At 39.7% G+C, this 24,213-nt stretch overlaps 1 protein-coding gene across 3 annotated transcripts in view; it reads left to right on the top strand.

The window, feature by feature from the left end:
• LOC136403579 (S-adenosyl-L-methionine-dependent tRNA 4-demethylwyosine synthase TYW1) overlaps positions 1 to 24,213 on the top strand; it is a 204,900-nt gene that overhangs the window by 106,259 nt on the left and 74,428 nt on the right. For all 3 annotated transcript variants that reach the window (XM_066382466.1, XM_066382465.1, XM_066382467.1), the window contains exon 11: positions 1,656 to 1,765. In XM_066382466.1, coding sequence (XP_066238563.1) covers positions 1,656 to 1,765 — 110 coding nt within the window. The remainder of the gene's footprint in view (positions 1 to 1,655; positions 1,766 to 24,213) is intronic.

Genomic DNA, 24,213 nt, shown 5'->3' with positions numbered 1-24,213 from the left:
GCCAGAACTGGTCTTTCTGTTTTAGATGGCTTATTTCTATTGGTCTTTTCAAATTGTTTTATTCTTTCCTTAGCTGTTTTTTTTTGTATTTTTCTGAAGTGAGAAGCAGGGAGGCAGAGATAGACTCCTGCATTTGCCTGACCGGGATCCATTCGGCAAGCCCACTAGGGGGCGATGCTCTGCCCATCTGATGTTGCTCCGTTGCAACCGGAGCCATTCTAGTGCTTGAGGCAGAGGCTATGGAGCCGTCTTCAGCACCCGGGGCCAACTTTGCTCCAATGGAGCCTTGGCTGCAGGAGGGGAAGAGAGAGAGAGAGAGAGAGAGAGAGAGAGAGCAGAGAGGGGGAAGGGTGGAGAAGCAAGTGGGCGCTTCTCCTACTGTTGAACCTGCTGCAGGCTTGTTTTTTCCTAGTTAGCATTTCTATTTGATCATATGTTATAATTTCCATGTCTGCTGAATTGACTCATCTGTTCCTGCATGTTGCTCACCTTTTCTAATAGGGCTTTTAACTTATTAAGCATGGTTTTTAAAAATTTTCTGTTAGATAGCTCTAACACTTATGTTGAGAGAGTTTGGATTTGTTAATTGCTTTCTATTGGAAATTTATTGTTTTTCTTGCTTTTTTTGTATGCCTTATTTTTTGTTTAAAGTGGGACATTTTGTTTAGTACATTAGAAACTGAAGTAAATGTTTTCTTTTTTCTTTTTCTTTTTTTTTTTTTTTTTGTATTTTTCTGAAGCTGGAAATGGGGAGGCAGTCAAACAGACTCCCGCATGCACCTGACCGGGATCCACCCGGCACGCCCACCAGGGGGCGATGCTCTGCCCATCCGGGGCGTCCCTCTTTCGCGACCAGAGCCACTCTAGCGCCTGGGGCAGAGGCCAAGGAGCCATCCCCAGCGCCCGGGCCATCTTTTGCTCCAATGGAGCCTTGGCTGCGGGAGGGGAAGAGAGAGACAGAGAGGAAGGAGAGGGGGAGGGGTGGAGAAGCAGATGGGCGCCTCTCCTGTGTGCCCTGGCTGGGAATTGAACCCGGGACTTCCGTACGCCAGGCCGACGCTCTACTACTGAGCCAACCGGCCAGGGCCATTGTTTTCAAATTGACACATTTTATCTTTCTGCTAGGCCTTTCTTGTTGGAGTTTGAGTTCATATAGTTAAGAGCTGGGCTTCAATTAAGATTTGTTGTTTCTGTGCATATCCTTCCTGGCTTAAAATTCCTTTAGGGCTACCTTGTGTAGCATGGAGGCGGGTGTGCCAGAGGTTTCTTGCTCAGTATCTGAGCCATCCTAAGCGTTAGGTCTTCCCCTTGTGCTTTCTCTCAGCGAGGTCTGTCACTGTGATCTTGCAACTATTCTGGCAATATTCTACTCTTTGTTGTTATTAGATGCTTGTTAGCCTCGTAGCGGGTGGCTGGGAGAAAGGGGTGCATGTTTATTCATTATGAATAAACCTCAGTCTCAGCCAGACACTTCTTTTCTCTATCTACCCTCTCTCATGGGTGTCATGACTTAAATTCATTTTGAACACAGTAAGAAAATACAGCTATAAACAGCTAAGCATGTAGGGGGAAATCAACCCTAGTTTCATAGTAGATGATTAGCTGAGACCTTATTACAGGTAATATTTTAATAACTTTTGTCTTTTTTTTTCTAGGCATCACACCAATCCCGTGGGTACTGAGTGGCGGTGGAAGATGGACCAGCCTGAAATGATCTTAAAGGAAGCCACTGAAAACCATCAGAACATGATCAAGCAGTTTAAAGGTATTTAATTTTTTTTAATATAGAAAATGCTAATAGACTGAATTAAATTGGTAGAGAAATTGCTTCTTTGGCAGGATTTTGTCCCCTTTGGCAGATTTTCACATAGATAAGTGCAAACTTCGTAGAGATATATGCAATTGCTCTTTTTAGTTTTTACAGAAGAGTTTTATGTCACATATGATGGAAGAACTAAAAAACTTAATTTAAACTTAGCAATTTATAATACGGTCCCTCAGCCTGTTCCTTTTGCCTGGAGTGTATCATCATTGCTCTATTCTGGCTTTTTGAACACAAAGCATCCTATGAATGGGCTGAAAAGGTTAGTTAGGTCATGGGAACTTTTTTACATAATGTCAGATAGTATTGGGGAAGCATTTTTAAATAAATGACTTATAAAAAAGGAGGGCTAATGTTAATAAAAATTTCTTCTGCATGACCCATTGTGATGCAGTAAAACTCTGCCACTCAGTTTCTAGAATTTCCTGATTTAGTTATACCTCATTCTTAAAGGCATTTGACTTTATTGGAGATTACTGGTTCTCAAGCTTTAGTGTCCATCAGAATCATGTGGAGGTCTTGTTAAAGCACAGATTCCTGGTTTCCTTCCCCAGAGAATGATTCAGTAAGTCTGAGGTGGGGACCGAGAATGTGCATCTTTTTTTTTCCTTTACTTTTTTGTATTTTTCTGAAGTGAGAAGTGGGGTTTGGGGGGTGGCGGGATGTGGCAGACAGATTCCCACATGCACCTGATTGGGATCCACCCGGCACGCCCACCAGGGAGCGATGCTCTGCCCATCTGGGGCATTGCTCTGCTGCAACTGGAGCCATTCTAGCGCCTGAGGTGGAGGCCATGGAGCCATCCTCAGCACCCGGGCCATCTTTGCTCCAATGGAGCCTTGGCTGTGGGAGGGGAAGAGAGAGACAGAGAGGAAGGAGAGGGGGAAGGGTGGAGAAGCAGGTGGGCGCTTCTCCTGTGTGCCTTGGCCGGAATCGAACCTGGGACTTCCACATGCTGGGCTGACGCTCTACAGTTGAGCCAACCAGCCAGGGCCCAAGAATATGAATTTCTAACAGATTCCCAGGTATGGTGAACTGGGGGGCCACACTTTGAGACCCACTGCTTTACATAGACATAGAAAGTGATGGCTTTACCAAGACTGCTGTAGATGATGAACTATTTGTTAGGCTCTCTGTAAATATGTGTGTCTCTACCACACTTGTAAATCCTTGTCTCTTGTAGTCTCCTTTCCTTTCATAGGCAGCAATAAAAGTGAATTCTGGCCGTGGCTGGTTGGCTCAGTGGTAGAGCGTTGGCTGGCGTGTGGATGTCCTGAGTTGGATTCCTGGTCAGGGCACACAGGAGAAGTGCCCATCTGCTTCTCCACCCCTCCCCTTCTCGCTTCTCTCTCTTTCTTACTCTTCTCCTTCCCTCCTCCAGCCATGGCTTGATTAGAGTGAGTTAGCCCCGGGTATGGGGGTGGGGAGGGGTGGTGGCTCCATGACCTCTGCCTCAGGCACTAAAAAATATAATGGCTCCTGATGCAATGGAGCAAGAGCCCCAGATGGGCAGAGCATCGCCCCCTAGTGGGCTTGCTGTGTGGATCCCAGATGGGGCGCATGTGGGAGTCTGTCTCTGAATCCCTTCCTCTCACTAAATTAAAAAAAAAAAAAGAATTCCAACCAAGGTTGTTTTGATATAGGCACTCTTGTGCTGCTAACATCGTATTTATAAACTCCAGACATTAGTGTTTTGAAGATTAGGGGATTCTTTTATGTAAAAAAAAAATTTTGTCCTGTCAGGTTACTATTTCTTGAGATTATAGTGCTTTTGCTGTTTGTTTTTTCCAACACCCCCAAGCAGTTTCCCCGTTCTCAGCAGACACTGACTGGGTGGGTGTTCTACAAATTTGATTTAATTCTGACACTATCTGGAGATAGCATCATACCCCATAGGTTAAGGATTCTGTCCTAAAAATCTGCCCCCACTTCAGGTGCCATTTGCAAGTCCAGGTTGTCACTGTGCTTCTGACTGACCAGCTGTAAATGGGAGGTTTCCACAACCTCTCCCTCAGATTTGATTAATTCGTTAGAGAGGCTCACAGATGAACTCAGCAGAGCATTTACAGTAAGTCCTTATTTAACTTCGTTGACAGATTCTTGGAAACTGTGACTTTAAGTGATACAATGTGTAATGAAACCAATTTTACCATAGACTAATTGAAATAAGCAAGAATTAAGCTCCTATGGCATATTTCTGATCACAAAAACATCACCAAACTTCTAACTAAAAATGCAGAACACTTCTGTTATTAAACATTGAAATAAATGTGAGCTATGCATACATTTAGGAAAAATTAATAAAAACAAATAGATAATTGTTTCCCAACTTGCTTATTCAAGTTCAGGGTCACGAGTGGCTGGAGCCTCTCCCAGCAGCCCAGGGCACAAGGTGGGAGGGACTCAGCCTAAACAAGGTGCTGTTCCATCCCAGGGCCACTCACATGCCCTCACCCATTCAGATGGGGACAATTCAGACACGCCAGTTAACCTAACGTGCACATCTTTGGAATGGGGGAGGAAACAAACTAGAGTCCCCGGACAAACGTTTGCACCTGTGTGAGCTCGGCACGGACAGTGGCCCCAGCTGGGAATCAAGTTATTTTTTTCCTTCTCATCAACATTATAATGAAATGACATTGACTGAAACTCTGTTATCCAAGGACCTGCTGTACTCACGTTTATTATGAGGGTTATAGAGGATATGGATGAACAGCTAGCTGAAGAGGTTCAGGGAGTGAGGGATGAGAGGGCTCTTAGCCCAGGGACTTCTGTCCTCATTGAACTGGGTGGACCACACTCCTTGCTTGGGGATCTATTCACTAACCTGAGACTCATCAAATCTTGGTCAGGAGTTTTTATAGAGCTTACTCTGTAGCCCCCTCTTCCCCTTTCCACAAGGTCTGTGAGTATGGCTGAAAATTCCAATCCTATAAGCACTTAGTCTTTCTGGTGACCAGCCCCATCTTGAGACTATTTAGGAGTCCTTTCCTGAGTCACCTCATTAACATAAACTCAGACATTCTCAAAAGTGGCTCCTTATGAATGACAAAAGACATTCTTATCAACCAGAAAATCCTAAAGGTTTTAGGAGCTTTATGCCAGAAAGCCAGAACAAAGACCAAATACATATAAAAAAATTTTTTTTAAGTTTTGTTTATAGATTTTAGAAAAGAAGGGAGAGAGAAACATTAATTTGCTGTTCTACTTATTTATGCATTCATTGTTTGATTCTTGTATGTGACCTGACTGGGGATTGAACCACAGCCTTGGCCTATTGGGATGATGCTCCAACCAACTGAGCTACCTGGCTAGGGCCAAATATATCTTATTATGCCATATTACTTATTATTTATTGTTCTTATTTCTTATGAGAGGTTGAGAAAACTAATGCAATATGATTCAAGATCAGCAGTAATGTATAGTCAATAATTATACCTTTCTTTAATTCTTCATGAATTTTTTAGGCAAAGTTTACCTGTATCTATTTCTACTTGAGTGTGTCAGTGTGATGTAATTTTGTACATCTGCAAAGATGATAATAATTTTAATATTTCATCTTGACCTTTAGTCTCAAGCACTATTTTTTTTTAAACGAATTACTTTCTCTTCTTTGGATAAAGCAGAATCTCTCACCACTCTTCTCTTCTGGAAAGTTAAATGAAACTGTTTGGTGAGGAGCTAGTAAGTCTCTACATCTGGAATTTGATCAGCTTTTTTTAGACTATTGTTGACTTAGTTAATATTACTGATTGTTGATCTTCAAATAAACTGTATGACTTTTAAATAAATTTTAAGGCAAAGTTCTGTTTTCTGTTGTATAATGTATTGGTCAGAGTTCTCCAGAGAAACAAAGTCAACAAGATTTTGTGTTGATGGGTGTGTGTAGATAGAGATTACAGAGAAGTTGATTTAAGGAATTGGTTAATGTGATTGTGCAGGCTTGTTGAATCCAGGGAAAAAAATTATGTTGTGGGGTAGACCAGCAGGCTGGAGACCCAGGAAAGAGTTGCAGTTTGAGGCTAAAGGCTATCTGCTGGCAGTATTCCTTCTTGCTTAGGGGAGGTCAGCCTTTATTCTGTCAAGGTTTTCAACTGGTTGGATGAGGTTCATCCACATTCTGGATCTGCTTTACTCAGAATCCACTGATTTAAATGTTAATCTCATCCAAAAGACACCTTCACAGAAACATCCAGAATAAAGTTAACCCAATATCTGGGCACCGTGATCCAGCCAACTTGATACTTAAAACTAGCCATCACAGATAATAGTATCAGCTGCAGGTAAGTGCTAGTAATTTTAGCTTTATAGTTTATTAAGTTTGTTTTGGTTTAGTGCTTATGAGGCAGTATATTTATATGTTAGAAGAATTTTTGACAAGTGGGAAAAGGGAAACTGAGACAGATGATTAGACAAATAAGGCCAAACAGTTCAAGCAATTTATAGCCAGCTATTAAATCTCAAGATCTTATCTTCCCTACTCAAGGACACTTGAAAGTGCAACCAAACCAAACCAACCAAACCAAAACAAAACACACACACACACACACACACACACACACACACACACACACACACACACACAAATCAGTACCCAATTAGAACCAAACAAATTCAAGAGGGAGTCAAAGCTACCCAGAAAATGGTCCTGGTCTCTCCATGCACTCGTTTTGGTTCAGTATACTAAAAACCAAACTTGGGAAGCTGATTCTGATGAAATCCTCCTGAGACCTCCCTAGGATTCCCGCTACAGAAGAGACTACAGTTTCCCACTAGACCTGCAGTCAGGGGACATGGGCAGTGGCAACATACTCCTCTCACTGTGAGTTTTGCTTCTCAGTGAACTGACAACAGCCCCACCGTGGCTTACTGGTACCCCATAATTTCTAGAGAGCCAAAGCAGCCCTGGTTAGGCTCTCTCCTGTTTCTTTCCTTTTTTTTTAATTTTTCTCCTGTTTCTTTTTCTATCCTAAGTCTTTCCTTTATTTCACTGTCCCCAGCTTCAATAAATGTTCTCTCATAATCACCTGGACTCAGCCCTGGCCGGATAGCTTGGTTGGTTGGAGCATCGTCCCGAAGTGAAGTTGCTGATTCAGTCCCGGTCAGGGCACATACAGGAACAGATCCATGTTCCTGTCTCTTTCTCTCTTACTCTCCCTCTCTTGCTAAAATCAATTAAAAAAAAATTACCTGTACTTGTGTTGTGGAATCTTTCCTGCACGAAGTCAAGAACCCATACACTGCAGATCGGACCAAGGCAGACCTGCTCTGGGCCTCGTCCCTTTCTGGTGACTCTTAGAGAGACCAGCTGACCCTTAAATAATGGGATGATGACTAGGGATGTTTCCTGAACAGCTGAGAATCTTCCTAAATGAATTGTGCCCCAGGCAGTTTGTGTGGGGAGGAAGCAGCCCTGAGGTGTAGACATTCATTTTTCTATTCTGAGATGTCCTTGACACAGAATGATAATCTGAGGTTTTTGTTTTTTGTGTTTTTTTTTTTGTATTTTTCTGAAGCTGGAAACCAGGAGGCAGGCAGTCAGACAGACTCCCGCATGCGCCCGACCGGGATCCACCCGGCATGCCCACCAGGGGGTGATGCTCTGCCCCTCCGGGGGCATCGCTCTGTCGTGACCAGAGCCACTCTAGCGCCTGGGGCAGAGGCCAAGGAGCCATCCTCAGCGCCCGGGCCATCTTTTGCTCCAATGGAGCCTTGGCTGCGGGAGGGGAAGAGAGAGACAGAGAGGAAGGAGAGGGGGAGGGGTGGAGAAGCAGATGGGCGCTTCTCCTGTGTGCCCTGGCCGGGAATCGAACCCGGGACTCCTGCACACCAGGCTGATGCTCTACCACTGAGCCAACCGGCCAGGGCCAATAATCTGAGTTTTGATAGTAATTCTGACAGGAGCATTTCCACAAATGCACTTTAGATGGAAACAGGTATGAATAAATCACGAGGCAGATTTATTCACGTTAATAACATGTTAGGTGAGTTCACTATGCACCTGTTCTTTGTTATGTTGACCCTGAGAATGAATGTGCCTGATGTCTAATTGGGCTCAAATTTATAAACAGAGTAAACAGAGTGTAGTAATCATTGTGAAACAGACCTCTTATGCTCTCTGCATTTATGGGAAAAGCTACACTGCCTCCTGCACTGTGCTCCTGACCCTTTTAAATAAGCTTCTAGGCTCATAAATCAGCCAGTGGGCTGCAGACCCGCTCCAGCTAATTGGGGCTTTGCAACTAAATCTTCATTTACATTTTTACCAACTAATCAGAGTAGCTCCATTCCAACCAATCAAGACAGTGCTGTTTGGATCAATTAAACTGAGGGTTTGGAGTAATTTACACAGTGCAACATAAGAAACATTCAAACCTGTACAAATTTTTATGAGTTTATTTGAGCCAAACTTACCTCAATTGCCAATAAGCAAAATCTCAATGAATTGGGATTGGAAATGGCTGTTTCACCAATTATTTTATACATCAGAATCAAAAGGGAAGATGTAAGGGGTTCTATGAAATCCACTGCTGATAATTAGGGAAGTGGAAGAAAGAAAAGTGGGGAAATCTCTGGGATTGGATAAAAAGTAAAAGGTATAGACATATACTTTTTTACATAGGTGGGTATAGGTTAGTTAACAGTGAACATTTATAGCACATAGAGATAACAATGAGGGGGTCTTTGGTGTTATGTTCTGGTGGGAGGTTGTGCCCTTGAAGGGTCTTGAAAAGGGGATTACTCTGACATTCCAAAGCCATGTTGTCAGGTATGTTATCTTAGATACAAAAAGACAACAGTCTCAGTAAAGGTGAAGATTGACTTTAGTTAAGGAAAAACACCACCCTAGGACATGAACTGCTTTTAGTTAGGAAGTTTTCATTTCAGACCATCCTATGTGGATGCTTTCAGTCTGTGAGTATATAAGGCTGCCTTGTAGGCCTCCTCAGAACTTGTCAGGTTTAGTATGTGGTCCCTTTTTCTTCCATATTAGAAATGTCCGATCAGGGACTGGTGTGGGCAGCCTTCTAAGCTGGCTTCACCTCTGCCTCCATGGAGCACGCTTTGTTACCATTGAAGACTATATTTCACTAGCCAAAGCTATAACATGGGGGCTGGTGCTATAACACCAGCGCCACTTCCACTGCTGGTAAATGTCTGAGCTGTTCCACAATTGAGCTGTTTTCATTGAATAAAATCTTCCCCTTTATTCTAGGGGGGACCCCTCTAAGTTGGGGTCTCCTGTTAGCAATGAATTGGCAGTGATGACCTCCTGTTGTTGTCTAATTTGTTAAGAAGGGCTTGTCCTGTGAGGAAAGTTGTGTCTCAGTAACTTTGTACTTACTTTAATCAGTAGGCACTTCAATGGTTTGTCTTCAAGTTCCCATGGCATAGAAACAAGAGTTTTAAAAAATATATTGTCTTGTAGGGGGATGCTAGCTCTAGGATTGCAGGGAGAAAGAACAGAGAGCCTGTCTGTTGGTGGCGGTGAGAATTTAAACAGCACCAGGTGTTCAGCAACCTCAGTACCTGAGTTCTGTCTAGGAAAGAATTCAGAGTCAAGACTCCAACCGTAAGAGAAAGTTTATTTAGAAAGTCACAGACATAGAAGAAATGGGCTCAGGAAATAAGTTATAGATGCAAAAAAGGACCCTTGGAGTCTAGGGGAAAGAGAGAGGCAAAGAGAACACAGCTGGGGGCGAGCAGAGGTGGAGACAGGGAAAGGCACAGGTGTACTCCTGGGAGGAAGAGCAGGATGTGTCCTCTGACCTAAGGGCTCCTAAGGGTGAGGATTTTAGGGGAGGTCCAGGGTAGGATCCCAATATTCATCAGCTCTTGGTATAGTCTTTCAGGGTCTTAGTCTCCACTAATTGGTTGGCACTAGGTGGTCATTAGTCAGAGCAGCTGGTCCTAAGGTCAGCTGTGAGGTGGTTTTGCTGCTTTTCAGGGCCTGGAGCTAGGCTATCATCCTTGCTCTGGGGCCTTCTGTACCAGGCCCATCATCCTTGCTCTGTCCACGCCTATCTGCCTACCACACATCTATGGACCAGCAAATTCTGAATAGCAGTTAGAATGCCTAAGGGGAAAATTTTATAACTTCAATCTTTATCCATGGCTATAGTCTGAAGTTTTTTATGAACTCGATTTCCTCCTGCAGTCAGTGAAATCTCTTATGTTCTTTCATTCATACCTCAGGGATAAAGTATAAATAAAACAGGTCACCCTTGTTTCTGGATAGTCAGCCTCAGACTCCGGATGATGAGGCTAATGCAAGTCACGCTACTTCTTCTGAACCCAGACCTCTTTGAGTGCACGCACCCTGTGACATGGATCCTACTTTTGAACTCTAAAGTTGCAGAAATGTAACTCTAGATCTGGTTTCAGCCCCTGGTGGAGAGTGTTCTCTGTCTTCCCTAAATCAGAACTCCTCAGCAGAGATTGGCCTGGAGAAGTGGTTTATCTCACATGACACAGCGTTATTCACTTACAGATATCCTGCAGAAAACTAGTCCCCCTTTCTCTTTTCCACACCCATATTAGAGTTTTCTTATTGGAGCCCCAATACTACCCTTTAAGCCACAAAATTAAAAAAAAAAAAAAAAAAAAGAAGTGTTTCTGGTTTCCTTGGTTGAACCTTAGGATACATTTTCCTATAAGAAAAATGTACAAGGCCTGACCTGTGGTGGCGCAGTGGGATAAAGCGTCGACCTGGAACACTGAGGTCGCCGGTTCCAAACCTTGGGCTTGCCAGGTCAAGGCACATATGGGAGTTGATGCTTCCTGCTCCTCCCCCTTCTCTCTCTCTCTGTCTCTCTCTCTCTCACTCCTCTCTCTCTAAAAAAATCAATAAATAAAATATAAAAAAAAAAAAAAAGAAAAATGTACAAATTTTATTATGTGATATTGAAATAGGTTTATTAGTGCTATAGTTCAGGTGTATAACAAATTAATTTGATGTTTGGGTGTTTGCATGGTTAACTTAATCTCCATTTTAATAATAATGTAACTGTGGGAATATGAATTTCATGTTCAAACAGAAAGGCTTAGAACAGGATTTCTATAAATTGGAAATTACAAGTAAATTTCAGAGGCTGGAAGCCATTTCCTTCTTAGTTTGTTATATTCTGGGTTTCTCCACTTTAGCCTCTCTTTAGAGGTCCACTCTTAACACATTAATATACTAATTTTAGGGGATATCTTATCACTTCATATTCATTTTGCGATATCCCCTCATTTTTCTGAGCAGTACACTTTCCTTTACTGTGGCTCGGAGTCCTTTGCTTCACAGGGTGCTTCCCCACCCCCATGATGAATGCTTGCTCTCCGCTCACTCTCTCCCTGGGTCTACTCCAGTCATCTGACGATTTTATTTTTGTGTAGGATGATACTTGTTGTGGGTATTGTTACCTCTGCGTTTCCAGCTTTAGCTGACTGGCCAGCCTTGAACAGTCTTTGAAGATTTTTTGATATTTTAAATGCTTCTATTCTCATTTCCGAGAGCAATCAGTCTTTTCAGTTATTTCATTGGCTCATTAAACCATTTTTCTTCTCATGACCTTTATTAGCTTTCCCTTTATACTTATGCAAAATTAACATTATGTTGATTACAAGTGGGTCAGAATTTTACTAAGACTCAGCATCTTTTTATAATGCTTCCTGCTCCCCTCTAAATACCACTGTGGCAAGGAACAGTGGATCCCAGAGAGTGGGGCTGAGGTTTCTTGAGCTCAGCAGACATCAAATGAGAGAACCCTTATAGGAATGGCTTCGGTGCTGAAAAGACATTTGTTGCTAGATGTTTTTCTTTTACCTATAGTTGAAGCTAGAAGTGAAGTTAGGCAGGTAATAAAGGGTCTCCAACAGATGGTTTTCACAACCAGGTATGCTAAAGTACACATTGAAAAGAATGTGGAGGTAGGGAAGGGAGCACCACCTGCTGATGGTTTTCTGAAGCTTGTTTATGAAAACCCTCACAGTGGCAGCGACTGTATCAAGGATATACAGTATTATAGTATATGGTGTTCAGCTAGGAGGGGGATCTTAGAAATATCTCTGGTCAGGAACTGTATTGTTATAAGAAGAAAGGAGAGAATATTTTATTTCAAATTGGCTCAATCTTTAGAAGTAAGAATACTCGTATTTGTCAATTATACCTTAATAAAAAGGACATAAAGTATTCAGAATGTGGATACATTATTAACCATTTATTTATTTTTGCTTTTATTTTCTTGTTTTGGTGTCAAATTTATAGTCCTCTCTGAGACCAAGCTTTGTGAGTCTATTACCTGTTTCTTCTATGTATTTTATTGTGTCAGGGCTTATATTTAGTTCTTGGATCTGTTTTGAGTTAATTTTTGTGTATGATGTCAAATAGCAGTCTAATTTCATTCTTTTGAATGTGACTTTTCAGTTTTCCCAACACCATTTATTGAAGAAGCTTTCTTTTCTCTATGATATGTTTTTGGCTTCTTTGTCAAAAATTAGTTACCTATTTAGAGGTGGGTTTATTTCTGGGCTCTCAGTTTTGTTCAATTGGTCTGTGTGTCTGTTTTACTAGCAAAATGATACAGTTTTGATTATTGCAACTTTGTAGTATATATAATTTGAAGTCAGAGAGTCTGATGCCTTCACCTTTGTTGACTACCTGCCACCCTCACCGGGATTGCTTTGGCTACTCAGTGTCTTTTGTAGTTCTGTACAAATTTGAGGATTTTAGTTGTTGTTGTATATCTTTGAAGAGTACCATTTGGATTTTCATGTTGAATGCTTAAATCTGTAGACTGTTTTAGGTGTAATATGACCATTTAAACAATGTTGCCCTGGCCGGTTGGCTCAGTGGTAGAGCGTCAGCCTAGCGTGCGGAGGACCCGGGTTCGATTCCCGGCCAGGGCACACAGGAGAAGCGCCCATTTGCTTCTCCACCCCTCCGCCGCACTTTCCTCTCTGTCTCTCTCTTCCCCTCCCGCAGCCAAGGCTCCATTGGAGCAAAGATAGCCCGGGCGCTGGGCATGGCTCTGTGGCCTCTGCCTCAGGCGTTAGAGTGGCTCTGGTCGCAATATGACGACGCCCAGGATGGGCAGGGCATCGCCCCCTGGGGGGCAGAGCACCGCCCCTGGTGGGCGTGCCGGGTGGATCCCGGTCGGGCGCATGCGGGAGTCTGTCTGACTGTCTCTCCCTGTTTCCAGCTTCAGAAAAATGAAAAAACAAACAAACAAAAAAAAAACAATGTTAATTCTTCCAATTCATAAACATGGAATATCTTCCTATTTCTTTGTGTCTTCTTTGATTTTCTTTTTAGCAGTCTTGTAGTTTTTCAGTGTGCAGGTCCTTTGGTTTTATTGTTTAGGGTATTTTAATCATAAAAATCCTATGCATTTTATCCTTTATTGCTATAGTGTAAAGGGGATTGTTTCTTCATTTCCCTTTCTGATATTTATTGTTAGTATATAGAAACACAATGAATTTTGTACATTGATTTTGTATACTGACACTACTGTATTTGTTTATTGTTTCCAATAGTGTTTTGGGGAGTCCTTAGGATTTTCTATATGAATAATTATGTAATCCGCAAAAGATGACGGTTTTTACTTCTTCATTCCCAGTTTGAATTCTTTTTATTTCTTTCTCTTGTCTGATTGCTCTGGCTAGGACTTGTAGTATTATGTTGAATAACGGTGATGAGCGTGAACATCATAGTCTTTTTCCTTATCTTAGAGGAAGAGCTTTCAGTTTTTTGCCATTGAGTATAATATTAGGTAAAGGTTTGTTATATATGGCTTTTATTATGTTGAGGTTCTTTATATCCATTTATTGAGTGTTTTTTATTTTTGTTGGTTTACTTTAGTGAAAGGAGGAGGGGCAGAGAGACAAACTTCCGTATGTGCCCGAACCGGGATCCACCCAGCAAGCCCACTAGAGGGTGATGCTCTACCTCTCCATTGCTCAGCAACTGAGCCACTTTTTTTTTTTTTTTTTTTACAGAGACAGAGAGAGAGTCAGAGAGAGGGATAGATAGGGACAGACAGACAGGAACGGAGAGAGATGAGAAGCATCAATCAATCAATCATCAGTTTTTCGTTGCGACACTTTAGTTGTTCATTGATTGCTTTCTCATAGTTGCCTTGATTGTGGGCCTTCAGCAGACTGAGTAACCCCTTGCTGGAGCCAGCGACCTTGGGTCCAAGCTGGTGAGCTTTTGCTCAAACCAGATGAGTCCACACCCAAGCTGGTGACCTCGGGATCTCGAACCTGGGTCTTCTCCATCCCAGTCCGATGCTCTATCCACTGTGCCACTGCCTGGTCAGGCTGAGCCACTTTTTTAGTGCCAGCTCGCTTGAACCAATCGAGCTGTGGCTGCAGGAGGAGGGGGGGGAGAGTGAAGGGGGAAGAAGAGGGGTGGAGAAGTAGAAGGTCGTTTCTCCTGTGTGCCCTGACCAGGAATTGAACCCAGAACATCCACACGCTGGGCCAGTGCTCTACCACTGAGCCAGACGGCCAGGGCCTTATTGAGTGTTTTAATCATAAATGGATGTTATAACTTGTCAAATAATTTTTCTGCATTTTCTATATGGTCATATGATTTTTATATTTTATTTTGTTAATGTAATGTATCACATTGATCGATCTGCAACCATCCTTGTGACCCTGGATGAGCCACAATTGTGATGTTATCTTTTAAAACTTGATAGTGTTTGTTTAGAACATTGCATCTATATTCATCAGAGATATTGGTCTGTAATTTTTTTTTTTTGAGTTGTCCTTGCCAGGTTTTGGCATGAGGATAATGTTGGCCTCATAAAACAAGTTAGAAGTTGCCTCTCTTCAATTATTTGGAAGAGTTTGGGAAGGATAGTTATTAAACCTTTTTTGAATGTTTAATAGAATTCACTAGGGAAGCCATATGGTCCTGGACTTTTACTTTTTGGGATGCTTTGATGACAGGTTTTTCTTTACTGTTGATCAGTCTATTTAGATTTTCCAGTTCTTTATGATTTAGTATAGGAAGGTTATATATTTCTAAGACTTAGTTATTTCTTGAGTTACCAAATTTGGTGGCATATACTCTATAGGATAGTACATAGGATAGTTTTTGTATACTTCTTTTTATTTCTATGGTGTCTGTTGTAACTTCTCTTTCATTTCTGATTTTGTTTATTTAAGTCTTTTCTCTTTTTTTCCTTAATGAGACTAGCCAGAGGTTTTCAATTTTATTTTCAAAGAGACAGCTCTTTGTTGTGTTCATTTTTTCTATTGTCTTTTTGGTTTTTATTTTGTTTAATTCTGCTCTAATTTTTATTATTCCTTCCTTCTGACTTTTGGTTTTGTTTTTTTTGTTGGTTTTTTTTTTAGTTCTTTAAAGTGAAATGTTAGGTTCTTTATTTTAGACTTGTTTTTGAGGTAACCACTTAGTGCTATAAACTTTCCTCTTACTACTGCTTTAGCTGTATTCCCAAATTTTTGATGTCATATTGTTATTCTTTTGTCTCTGTATCTTTTGACCTCTGCTTTTATTTTTTTTATTCAGTCATTGTTTAGTAACGTGTTGTTTAATCTCCACATATTTGTGGTGTTTCCTGCCATTTTTTTTCTTTTACAGTTGATTTCCAGTTTAAAGGTAATGTGGTCAGATGATATGCTTGGTATGACTTAAATCTTATTTTCGCTGAGGCTAGTTTTGTGCCCGAACAAATGGTCTGTTGTTTAGGATGTCCTATGTGCACTAGCTAATAGTACATTCTGGTGTTATGGGATGAAAAGCTCTGAAATTTTAATTGTCTATTTAATCTCGTGTGTTGTTTAAGGCTGATATTTTCTTACTGTTTTTCTGTTTAGATAATCGATCCATTGCTGTCAGTGGGGTATTTAGGTTCCCTGTAATTGTGTTTCTGTCAGTTTCTTCCTTTAATTCTGTTTGTGGCTTTATATATTTTGGTGCTCCCTGATTTGGTGCATATATATTAAAGTGGTAGGCCTCTTTGATATATTGTCTCCTTTATCATTATAAAATGTCCATCTTTGTCTGTTAGCTTTTTATCTTGAAATCTATTTTGTCTGATATAAGTTGGCTACACTTGTTTTTCTCTGGATGCCATTTGCTTGCTGTATTACTATTTTCCACCCCTTTTCTTTGAGTCTTCATTGTCCTTGCAGCTGTTTCTGCTGAAGGCAGCATAGAGTTGGGTTTTGTTTTTTGATCCATCCCAGTACTTTATGTCTTTTTATTGATGAATTCAGTCCATTTACATTTAGTGTGGATTGGTATATGATGATTTCCTATAGCCATTTTATCTTTTGTTTCCTGGTAGCTCTGTGTTTCCATTGTTTCTTTTCTCTTGTGTTTCTGTCTATTATTTTAGTTTGGGGGTACCCTTTGTTCTTTCCCCTCCATTTTCTCTTTATAAAAAATATTGTGTATCTGAGTTCTAGATTTTTTTGTATGATTACCATTAAAATTATGCAAAAGAAAGTTGCCTATATATAGTAGTCCTTTTTATCCTGATTGCATCTTATCTCCATTCCCTTGTAGAAGTTCAATCCTTTTCCCCCACCTGTTTTACTTCTCGTATTTTTACAAGTTATTTCTTTATATACTGTGTCTGTGTTTCCAAATTGCAATAGCTGTTGTCTTTTATTTTTTTTTTTGGCATTTTTAAAATTAATTTTAATGGAGTGACATTGATAAATCAGGGTACATAGGTTCAGAGAAAACATCTCCAGGTTTGACATTTTATTATGTTGCATACCCATTGCCCAAAGTCATATAGTCTTCCGTCACCTTCTATCTAGTTTTCTTTGTGCCCCTCCTCTCCCCCTACCCCTCTCGTCCCCTCCCCACCCCTGGTAACCATCACACTCTTGTCCATGTACCTGAGTCTCATTTTTATGTCCCACCTATGTATGGAATCATATAGTTCTTAGTTTTTTCTGACTTACTTATTTCACTCCATATAGTTATCAAGATTCATCCATTTTGTTGTAAATGATCTGATGTCATCATTTCTTATGGCTGAGTAGTATTCCGTAGTATATACGTACCACATCTTCTTTATCCATTCATCTATTGAAGGGCTTTTGGGTGTTTCCATGTCTTGGCCACTGTGGACAATGCTGCATTGAACATGGGGCTGCATGTGTCTTTACGTACTAGTGTTTTTGAGTTATGGGAGTATATTCCCAGTAGAGGGATTGCTGGGTCATATGGTAGTTTATTTTAAAATTTTTGAGGAACCACCATACTTCCTTCCATAGTGGTTGTACTACTTTACGTTCCCACTAACAGTGTATGAGGGTTCCTTTTTCTCCACAGCCTCTCCAACACTTGTTATTACCTCTCTTGTTGATAATAGTTAATCTAACAGGTGTAAGGTGGTAACTCATTGTTGTGTTGATTTGCATTTCTCTAATAACTAATGATAATGAGCATCTTTTCATATATCTGTTGGCCATTTGTATTTCTTCCTGTGAGAAGTGTCTGTTCATGTCCTTTTCCCAGTTTTTTATTGGATTGTTTGCTTGTTTGTTGTTGAGTTTTATGAGTTCTTTGTATATTTTGGATATTAGGCCCTTATCTGTGCGTTGTTTGAAAATATCATCTCCCATTTAGTTGGCTGTTTGTTTTGTTGTCAGTTTCTCTTGCTGTGCAAAAGTTTCTTAGTCTGATGTAGTCCCATTCATTTATCTTTGCCTTCACTTCCCTTGCCTTTGGAGTCAAATTCATAAAGTGCTCTTTGTAACCAAGGTCCATGAGTTTAGTACCTCTGTTTTCTTCTATGTAATTTATTGTTTCAGGTCTTATATTTAGGTCTTTGATCCAATTTGAATTAATTTTAGTACAAGGGGACAAACGGTAGTCGGGTTTCATTCTTTTGCATGTGGCTGTCCAGTTTTCCCAGCACCATTTGTTGAAGAGGCTTTCCTTTCTCCATTGTGTGTTGTTGGCCCCTTATCAAAAATTATTTGACCATATACATGTGGTTTTATTTCGGGGCTTTCTATTCTGTTCCAGATCTGACTGTCTTTTTCTGCCAATACCATGCAGTTTTGATTATCGTGGCTGTATAATATAATTTGAAGTCAGGTATTGTAATGCCTCCAGCTTCGTTCTTTTTTCTTAGGATTGCTCTGGCTATTCAGGTTTTTTTATAGTTCTATATAAACCAGATGATTTTTTGTTCCATTTCTTTAAAAAATGACAATGGAATTTTGATGGGAATTGCATTAAATATGTATATTGCTTTGAGTAATATAGTCATTTTGACTATATTTATTCTTCCTATCCAAGAACAAGGAATATTTTTCCATTTCATTATATCTTTTTCGATTTCCCTTAACAATGCTTTGTAGTTTTCATTATAAGGGTCCTTTACATTCTTTGTTATGTTTATTCCTAGATATTTTAATTTTTTTGTTGCAACCATGAAGGGGATTTTTTTTTAGCTCGTTTTCTGATGTTTCATTTTGGCATATAAGAAGGCAATGGACTTTTGTATATTAATTTTGTATCCTGCGACCTTACTGTATTGTTTTATTGTTTCTAGTAGTCTTTTTGTGGAGTCTTTGGTGTTTTCGATGTACAGGATCATATTGTCTGCAAAAAAGTGAAACCTTTACTTCTTTTTTCCCAATATGAATGCCTTTTATTTCTTTCTCTTGTCTGATTGCTCTGGCTAGAACTTCCAGCACTATGTTGAATAAGAGTGGAGAGAGTGGACAACCTTGTCTTGTTTCTAATTTAGGGGTAAGTCCTCAGTTTTATGCCATTTAATATGATGTTAGCTGATGGTTTATCATAGATAGCCTTTATTATGTTGAGATATTTTCCTTCTATACCCATTTTGTTAAATGTTTTAAACATAAAATGATGTTGTATTTTATCGAAGCCTTTTCTGCATCTGTTGATAAGATCATATGGTTTTTGTTCTTTGTTTTGTTGATATGGTGTATTACATTATCTGTTTTACGTATGTTGAACCATCCTTTTGATTCTGGGATTAATCCTACTTGATCATGATGAATTATATTTTTAATGTGTTGTTGTATTCGATTTGCTAGTATTTTGTTTAGTATTTTAACATCTGTATTCATTAGAGATATTGGTATGTAGTTTTCTTTTTTTGTGTTGTCCTTGCCAGGTTTCCGTATGAGGGTTATGTTGGCCTCATAAATGTGTTTGGCAGTATTACTTCTTCTTCAAATTTTTGGAAGACTTTGAGTAGAATAGGAACCAAGTCTTCTTTGAATGTTTCATAGAATTCACTAGAATAGCCATCTGGCCCTGGACTTTTATTTTTGGGGAGGTTTTAATAGTTGTTTCTATTTCCTCCCTGCTTATGGGTCTGTTTAGGCTTTCTGCTTCTTCATGATTCAGTCTAGGAAGATTGTATTGTTCTAGGAATTTATCCATTTCTTCTAGATTGTTAAATTTGGTGGCATATAGTTTCTCATAGTATTCTACAATAATTTTTTGTATATCTGTGGTGATTTCTTCTCTTTAATTTTGGATTTTGTTTATATGAGTCTTTTCTCTTTTTTCCTTGGTGAGTCTTGCCAAGGGTTTGTCAATTTTTTTGATCTTTTCAAAGAACCAGCTCCTTGTTTTATTAATTTTTTTCTATAGTATTTCTGTTCTCTATTTCATTTATTTCTGCTCTGATTTTTATTATTTTCTTTCCTCTGCTGGTTTTGGGTTGTCTTTGCTCTTCTTTTTCTAGTTCCTTAGGATGTGAAGTTAAGCAGTTTACTTGGACTCTCTCTTGTTTGTTCATATAGGCCTGTAGTGATATGAACTTCCCTCTTATTACTGCTTTTGCTGCATCCCAGTGATTCTGATATGTTGTATTGTTATTTTTGTTTGCCTGTATGTATCTTTTGATCTCTGTGCTTATATCTTCTTTGACCCACTCATTTTTAAAAAATATGTTGTTTAGTTTCCATATTTTTGTGGGTTTGTTTACCTCTTTTTTGCAGTTGAATTCTAGTTTCAAGGCTTTATGATCAGAAAATATATTTGGTATAATTTCAATCTTTCTGAATTTGTTCATGTTATTTTTGTGGCCTAACATATGGTCAATTCTTGAGAATGTTCCATGTACACTAGAGAAAAATGTATACTCTGGCACTTTGGGATGAAATGTCCTGTAGATGGCTATCATATCCAATTGTTCTAGTGTTTCATTTAAGGCCAGTATTTCTTTATTGATTTTCTGTTTGGATTCACGATCTATAGCCATCAGCAGTTTATTGAGGTCTCCAAGTATGATTGTATTTTTGTCGGTCTTTGTTTTTAGGTCAGTTAGTAGTTGTCTTATATATTTTGGTGCTCCTTGGTTTGGTGCATATATATTAAGAGGTGTTATGTCTTCTTGATTCACTGTCCACTTTGTCATTATGAAATGACTGATTTTGTCTCTGATTACCTTTCCTGTCTTGTAATCTGCATTGTTAGATATGAGTATTGCCACACCTGCTTTTTATTGGGATGTTATTTGCTTGGAGTATTGTTTTTCAGCCTTTCACTTTGAATTTGTTTTTATCCTTGTAGCTTAGATGTGTTTCTTGTAGGCAGCATACAGATGGATTTTCTTTTTTAATCCATTCTGCTACTCTGTGTCTTTTTATTGGTGAGTTCAGTCCATTTACGTTTAGTGTAATTATTGACATTTGAGGGTTTCCTATTGCCATTTTATATATTGCTTTCTGATAGTTTTGTATCTTGTTTGATTTTTCTCTTTTATTTTTCTATCATTTGTTTTTGTTTGGTTGTAATCCATAGTTCTTTTCTCTGTTACTTCTTTTTTCAAGCCATGTACTTCTGTGTTGGTTTTTTCAGCATGGTTACCATTAAGTAATGGAAAGCATACATATCATATTCATTGTAGTACATTATCTAATGAGTGCTTCTTCACTCCATCCTCCTTTGCTACTGTTAATTTTTGTTCTTTCCCCTTTTTTGTGTTTTGTTGTCACCGATTATGTTTTTATTGCGATCTTGATGGAGCTTTTACTTGTAATTTTGTTTTGTTTTGTTCTTTGTATCTGGTTGGGAAACCCCCTTTAGTATTTCCTGAAGTGGGTGTTTTCTGGTGATAAATTCCCTCATCTTTTCTGTATCTGTGAATGTTTTTATTTCTCCTTTGTATCAATATTTGAAGGATAGCTTTGATGGGTATAGTATTCTAGTCTGGAAGTTCCTCTCTTTCAGAATTTTAAATATTGGGGTTCACTCTCTTCTAGCTTATAGAGTTTCTGCTGAGAAATCTGTTGATAATCTAATGGGCCTTCCTTTATATGTTGTATTCTTCTTTTCCCAGGCCGCCTTGAGAATTTTTTTTTTTGTCATTGGTTTGTGCCAAATTCATTATGATGTGACTTGTAGTAGGTTTGTTAGGGTTAAGATAACTCGGTGTTCTGTTTGCTTCTTGAATTCAAGCCTTTAGTTCTTTCCACAGGCTTGGGAAGTTCTGGTCTATTATTTGTTTGAATATGTTCTCCATTCCATTTTCTCTCTGTTCTCCTTCTGATAGACCCATTATTTTTATGTTGCTCTTTCTGATGGAGTCAGACAGTTCCTGTAGGGCTATCTCATTATTTTTTAATTCGTGAGTTTCTCTCCTCATCTCTTTGTAGTACCTCTAGTTGCCTGTCTTCTATGTCACTAATTCTCTTTTCTGTCTGGCCTGTTCTGTTGGCTAAGCTTGTTACCTCGTTTTTTAGTTCATGAATTGAGTTTTTCATCTCAGTTTGATTCGTTTTCATAGTTTCAATTTCCTTGGTGAAGTATTCTTTCTGTTCATTGAATTGTTTTCTGAGCTCCCTAAATTGCCTTTCTGTGCTTTCTTGTATATTCCTGAATATCTTTAGGACTTCAATTTTAAATTCTCTGTCATTTATCTCCAAGGTTTCTATGCTATTGATATTTTTTTCTATAAATTTTTCCTCATCTGAGCTACATCACTGTCTTTTGTATCCATGATATTCGATTTCTTTTTCCAAAATGGCATTTTAGAGTGGTATTGTTAACACTAATAAGAGTTGATAAAGAAAATTTATTTTGAGAAAATGCAGTGAAAAACTGAAAATTCTATTGTGCTAATTGGAACAAAAATTCGTAGAACAGAGGACCTGGGTTGTAGATGAGTGACAAAGAGGAAAATGCCACAAGGAAAAAATTTGGATCAAGAATATAATAATTTATTTGTAAATGATGGTTGAATGAAAGAAATAGTGTAAGAGAAAAGAAAAAAAAAGAAAAAGAGGAAAAAAGAAAAAACACAGTAAAAAACGAAAATTCTATTGTATTAAGTAGCACAAAAACTATAGAATGGAGAGCCGAAGTTGGGGGAAGTGTGGGAAATGTTAGAGATAAAAAGGGAAGTCAAAGGCACACTAAATGCCATAAAGAAAAAATTTGAATCCAGAATAAAATTGTTTGTGGGAGAGATTTGAATGAGAGAAAAAGTGAAAGAGAATAAAAGAAACAAAAAGAGAGAAAAAGAGTTGAGTTAAGTTTTTTGGAATGTAACACTCATAGAAAAAGAAAGAAAAAGAATGGCAAATGTAACAGCTATGGGTAATAATGTTCAAAATGAAAAGAAAAGAATAAAAAGGAAGCCTGACCTGTGGTGATGCAGTGGGTAAAAGTGACGACCTGGGACGCTGAGTTCGCCAGTTTGAAACCCCGGGCTTGCCTGGTCAAGGCACATATGGGAGTTGATGCTTCCTGTTCCTCCCTCTGTTCTTTCTATCTCTTTCCTCTCTCTATCTCTTTCTCTCTCTGTCTCCTCTCTCTAAAAAAATGAATAAATAAAATGTAAAAAATAAATAAATTGTAAAAAATAAAAGAATTATTATAAAAAAATTATGTAAAGAATAAAAAGGAAAGAGGATAAAATGACCAAGGTGGAAGGAAAAGAAAAAGATAAAAAATACAAGAAAAAAGTTGAAAAAATTATAGACTGTGGATTTTTCCTGGTTTTGAGAAGTTATCTTCTTCCTTTTTCTTTTTTCTCTCTTGTTTTGGCCGGTGGTGTTGTACCCCAGGTTCTGCCCCTGTGGCACTCTTAGGCAGAGATTTGCTGATGTGTAGCTATGGTGATGACATAAACTAGGCCTCAGTTTCATTGGTAGGCGGGGTTGGTTAACATTTGCAGGTTCCGACAGTAGGAGAGTTTGCTTTCCCAGAGCCTCTCCCCAAATCTCTCCTTCCTGAACCAGCAGCCTGAGACCCAGCTGTAATGTTGCCCCAGCCACTGCCTGGAGAGCAAGAGGCTCTAAGAGCTGCCAAATCCCCCCTCTATCCCTACTCAATGCAGGGTTCTGGGAAAGGCTTTGCCAGCCAGAGCCACCAGCATCATCAGGCAGGGCCTGGAGCCAATTGCTTTTCAAGTGTTTCCTATCAGCCTCTGGGCATGTCTAGTATGCCTCAGCACTCCGCAGTTCTGCTTTCCAGAGGCTGTCTGCAAGCTGCCTGTGCGCCCTTCCCCCCACCACTTCCGCAGTTCTCTTCCCCAGGACTGTGCTTTGTTAGCCTGTATGGTTGGTGGAGGTGCCATGCACAGACAGGTCCAGGTGTAGGGAAGCTGGCTTTGGTGCACTTCCTGTGCACCGTTGTTTGGGAAGCCAGGAGTGTTTGGAAACTCTGGTCACAGCCCACACAGAGGGTCACTATTGACAGTCTCAGAGCCAGCCCCTCTGTCCAGAAACATGGGCACCCACGCCCGAAGTGCCTGGTGGATCCACTCGCACACTGCCCTCACTTGCCCACCAGAACACCGGGAATAAACAAGGCAACTCCTCACCCACCTCTACCCGGGTCTGCCGCTGGCATTAGCTCCGCATGGGCTGAGCCGCGGGCACACTTCTCTCCTCGGCTTGAACGTCTCTGCCCCAGCCCAGCTTTTTCCCACCCTCAGCCTTCGCTTTCTCTCAGTTCCAAGTGAAAGCAGTCCTTGCTCAGGTCAGTGAGGAAAGTGGAATACTCCGTTCTCCATCTTATTTCCTTCAGAATGGGTTATATATTCAGCCACCTTTTCACCCAGTTGTACCTTTGTTTGATATATGTGTATTTCAGTTGCTCCTGAGATTGTTTTTCTGTCTCTAGTTGTTGAATTTGTTGAAGTTTCAGGGAGAGGTATTGGGAACACTCCTCACAGCGCCATTTCTCTGATGTCACTCCAGCTATTGTCTTTTTTAAAAATGTTTTTACCTCCTTTAAGCTTTATGTTCTATTAAGTGTTTAATATTTTCTAAACAAGGGTTGTCATTTCTTGCTTTTGTTTGCCTGTTAGTTATGTTCCTCATAGTTTGTATTCTTTTGTCTCTTTTTTTTTAAATCTGGAAGAACACCTTAAGCAGTTCTTGTAATGCAGGTCTTGAGATGTTAAGTACCCTCA

The sequence above is a fragment of the Saccopteryx leptura genome, chromosome 4 (genome assembly GCF_036850995.1).
Source record: "Saccopteryx leptura isolate mSacLep1 chromosome 4, mSacLep1_pri_phased_curated, whole genome shotgun sequence".
NCBI classification, from domain to species: Eukaryota; Metazoa; Chordata; class Mammalia; order Chiroptera; family Emballonuridae; genus Saccopteryx; species Saccopteryx leptura.
The sequence above is the reverse complement of the archived record's forward strand: the minus strand, read 5'-3'. Positions and strand labels throughout refer to the sequence as shown.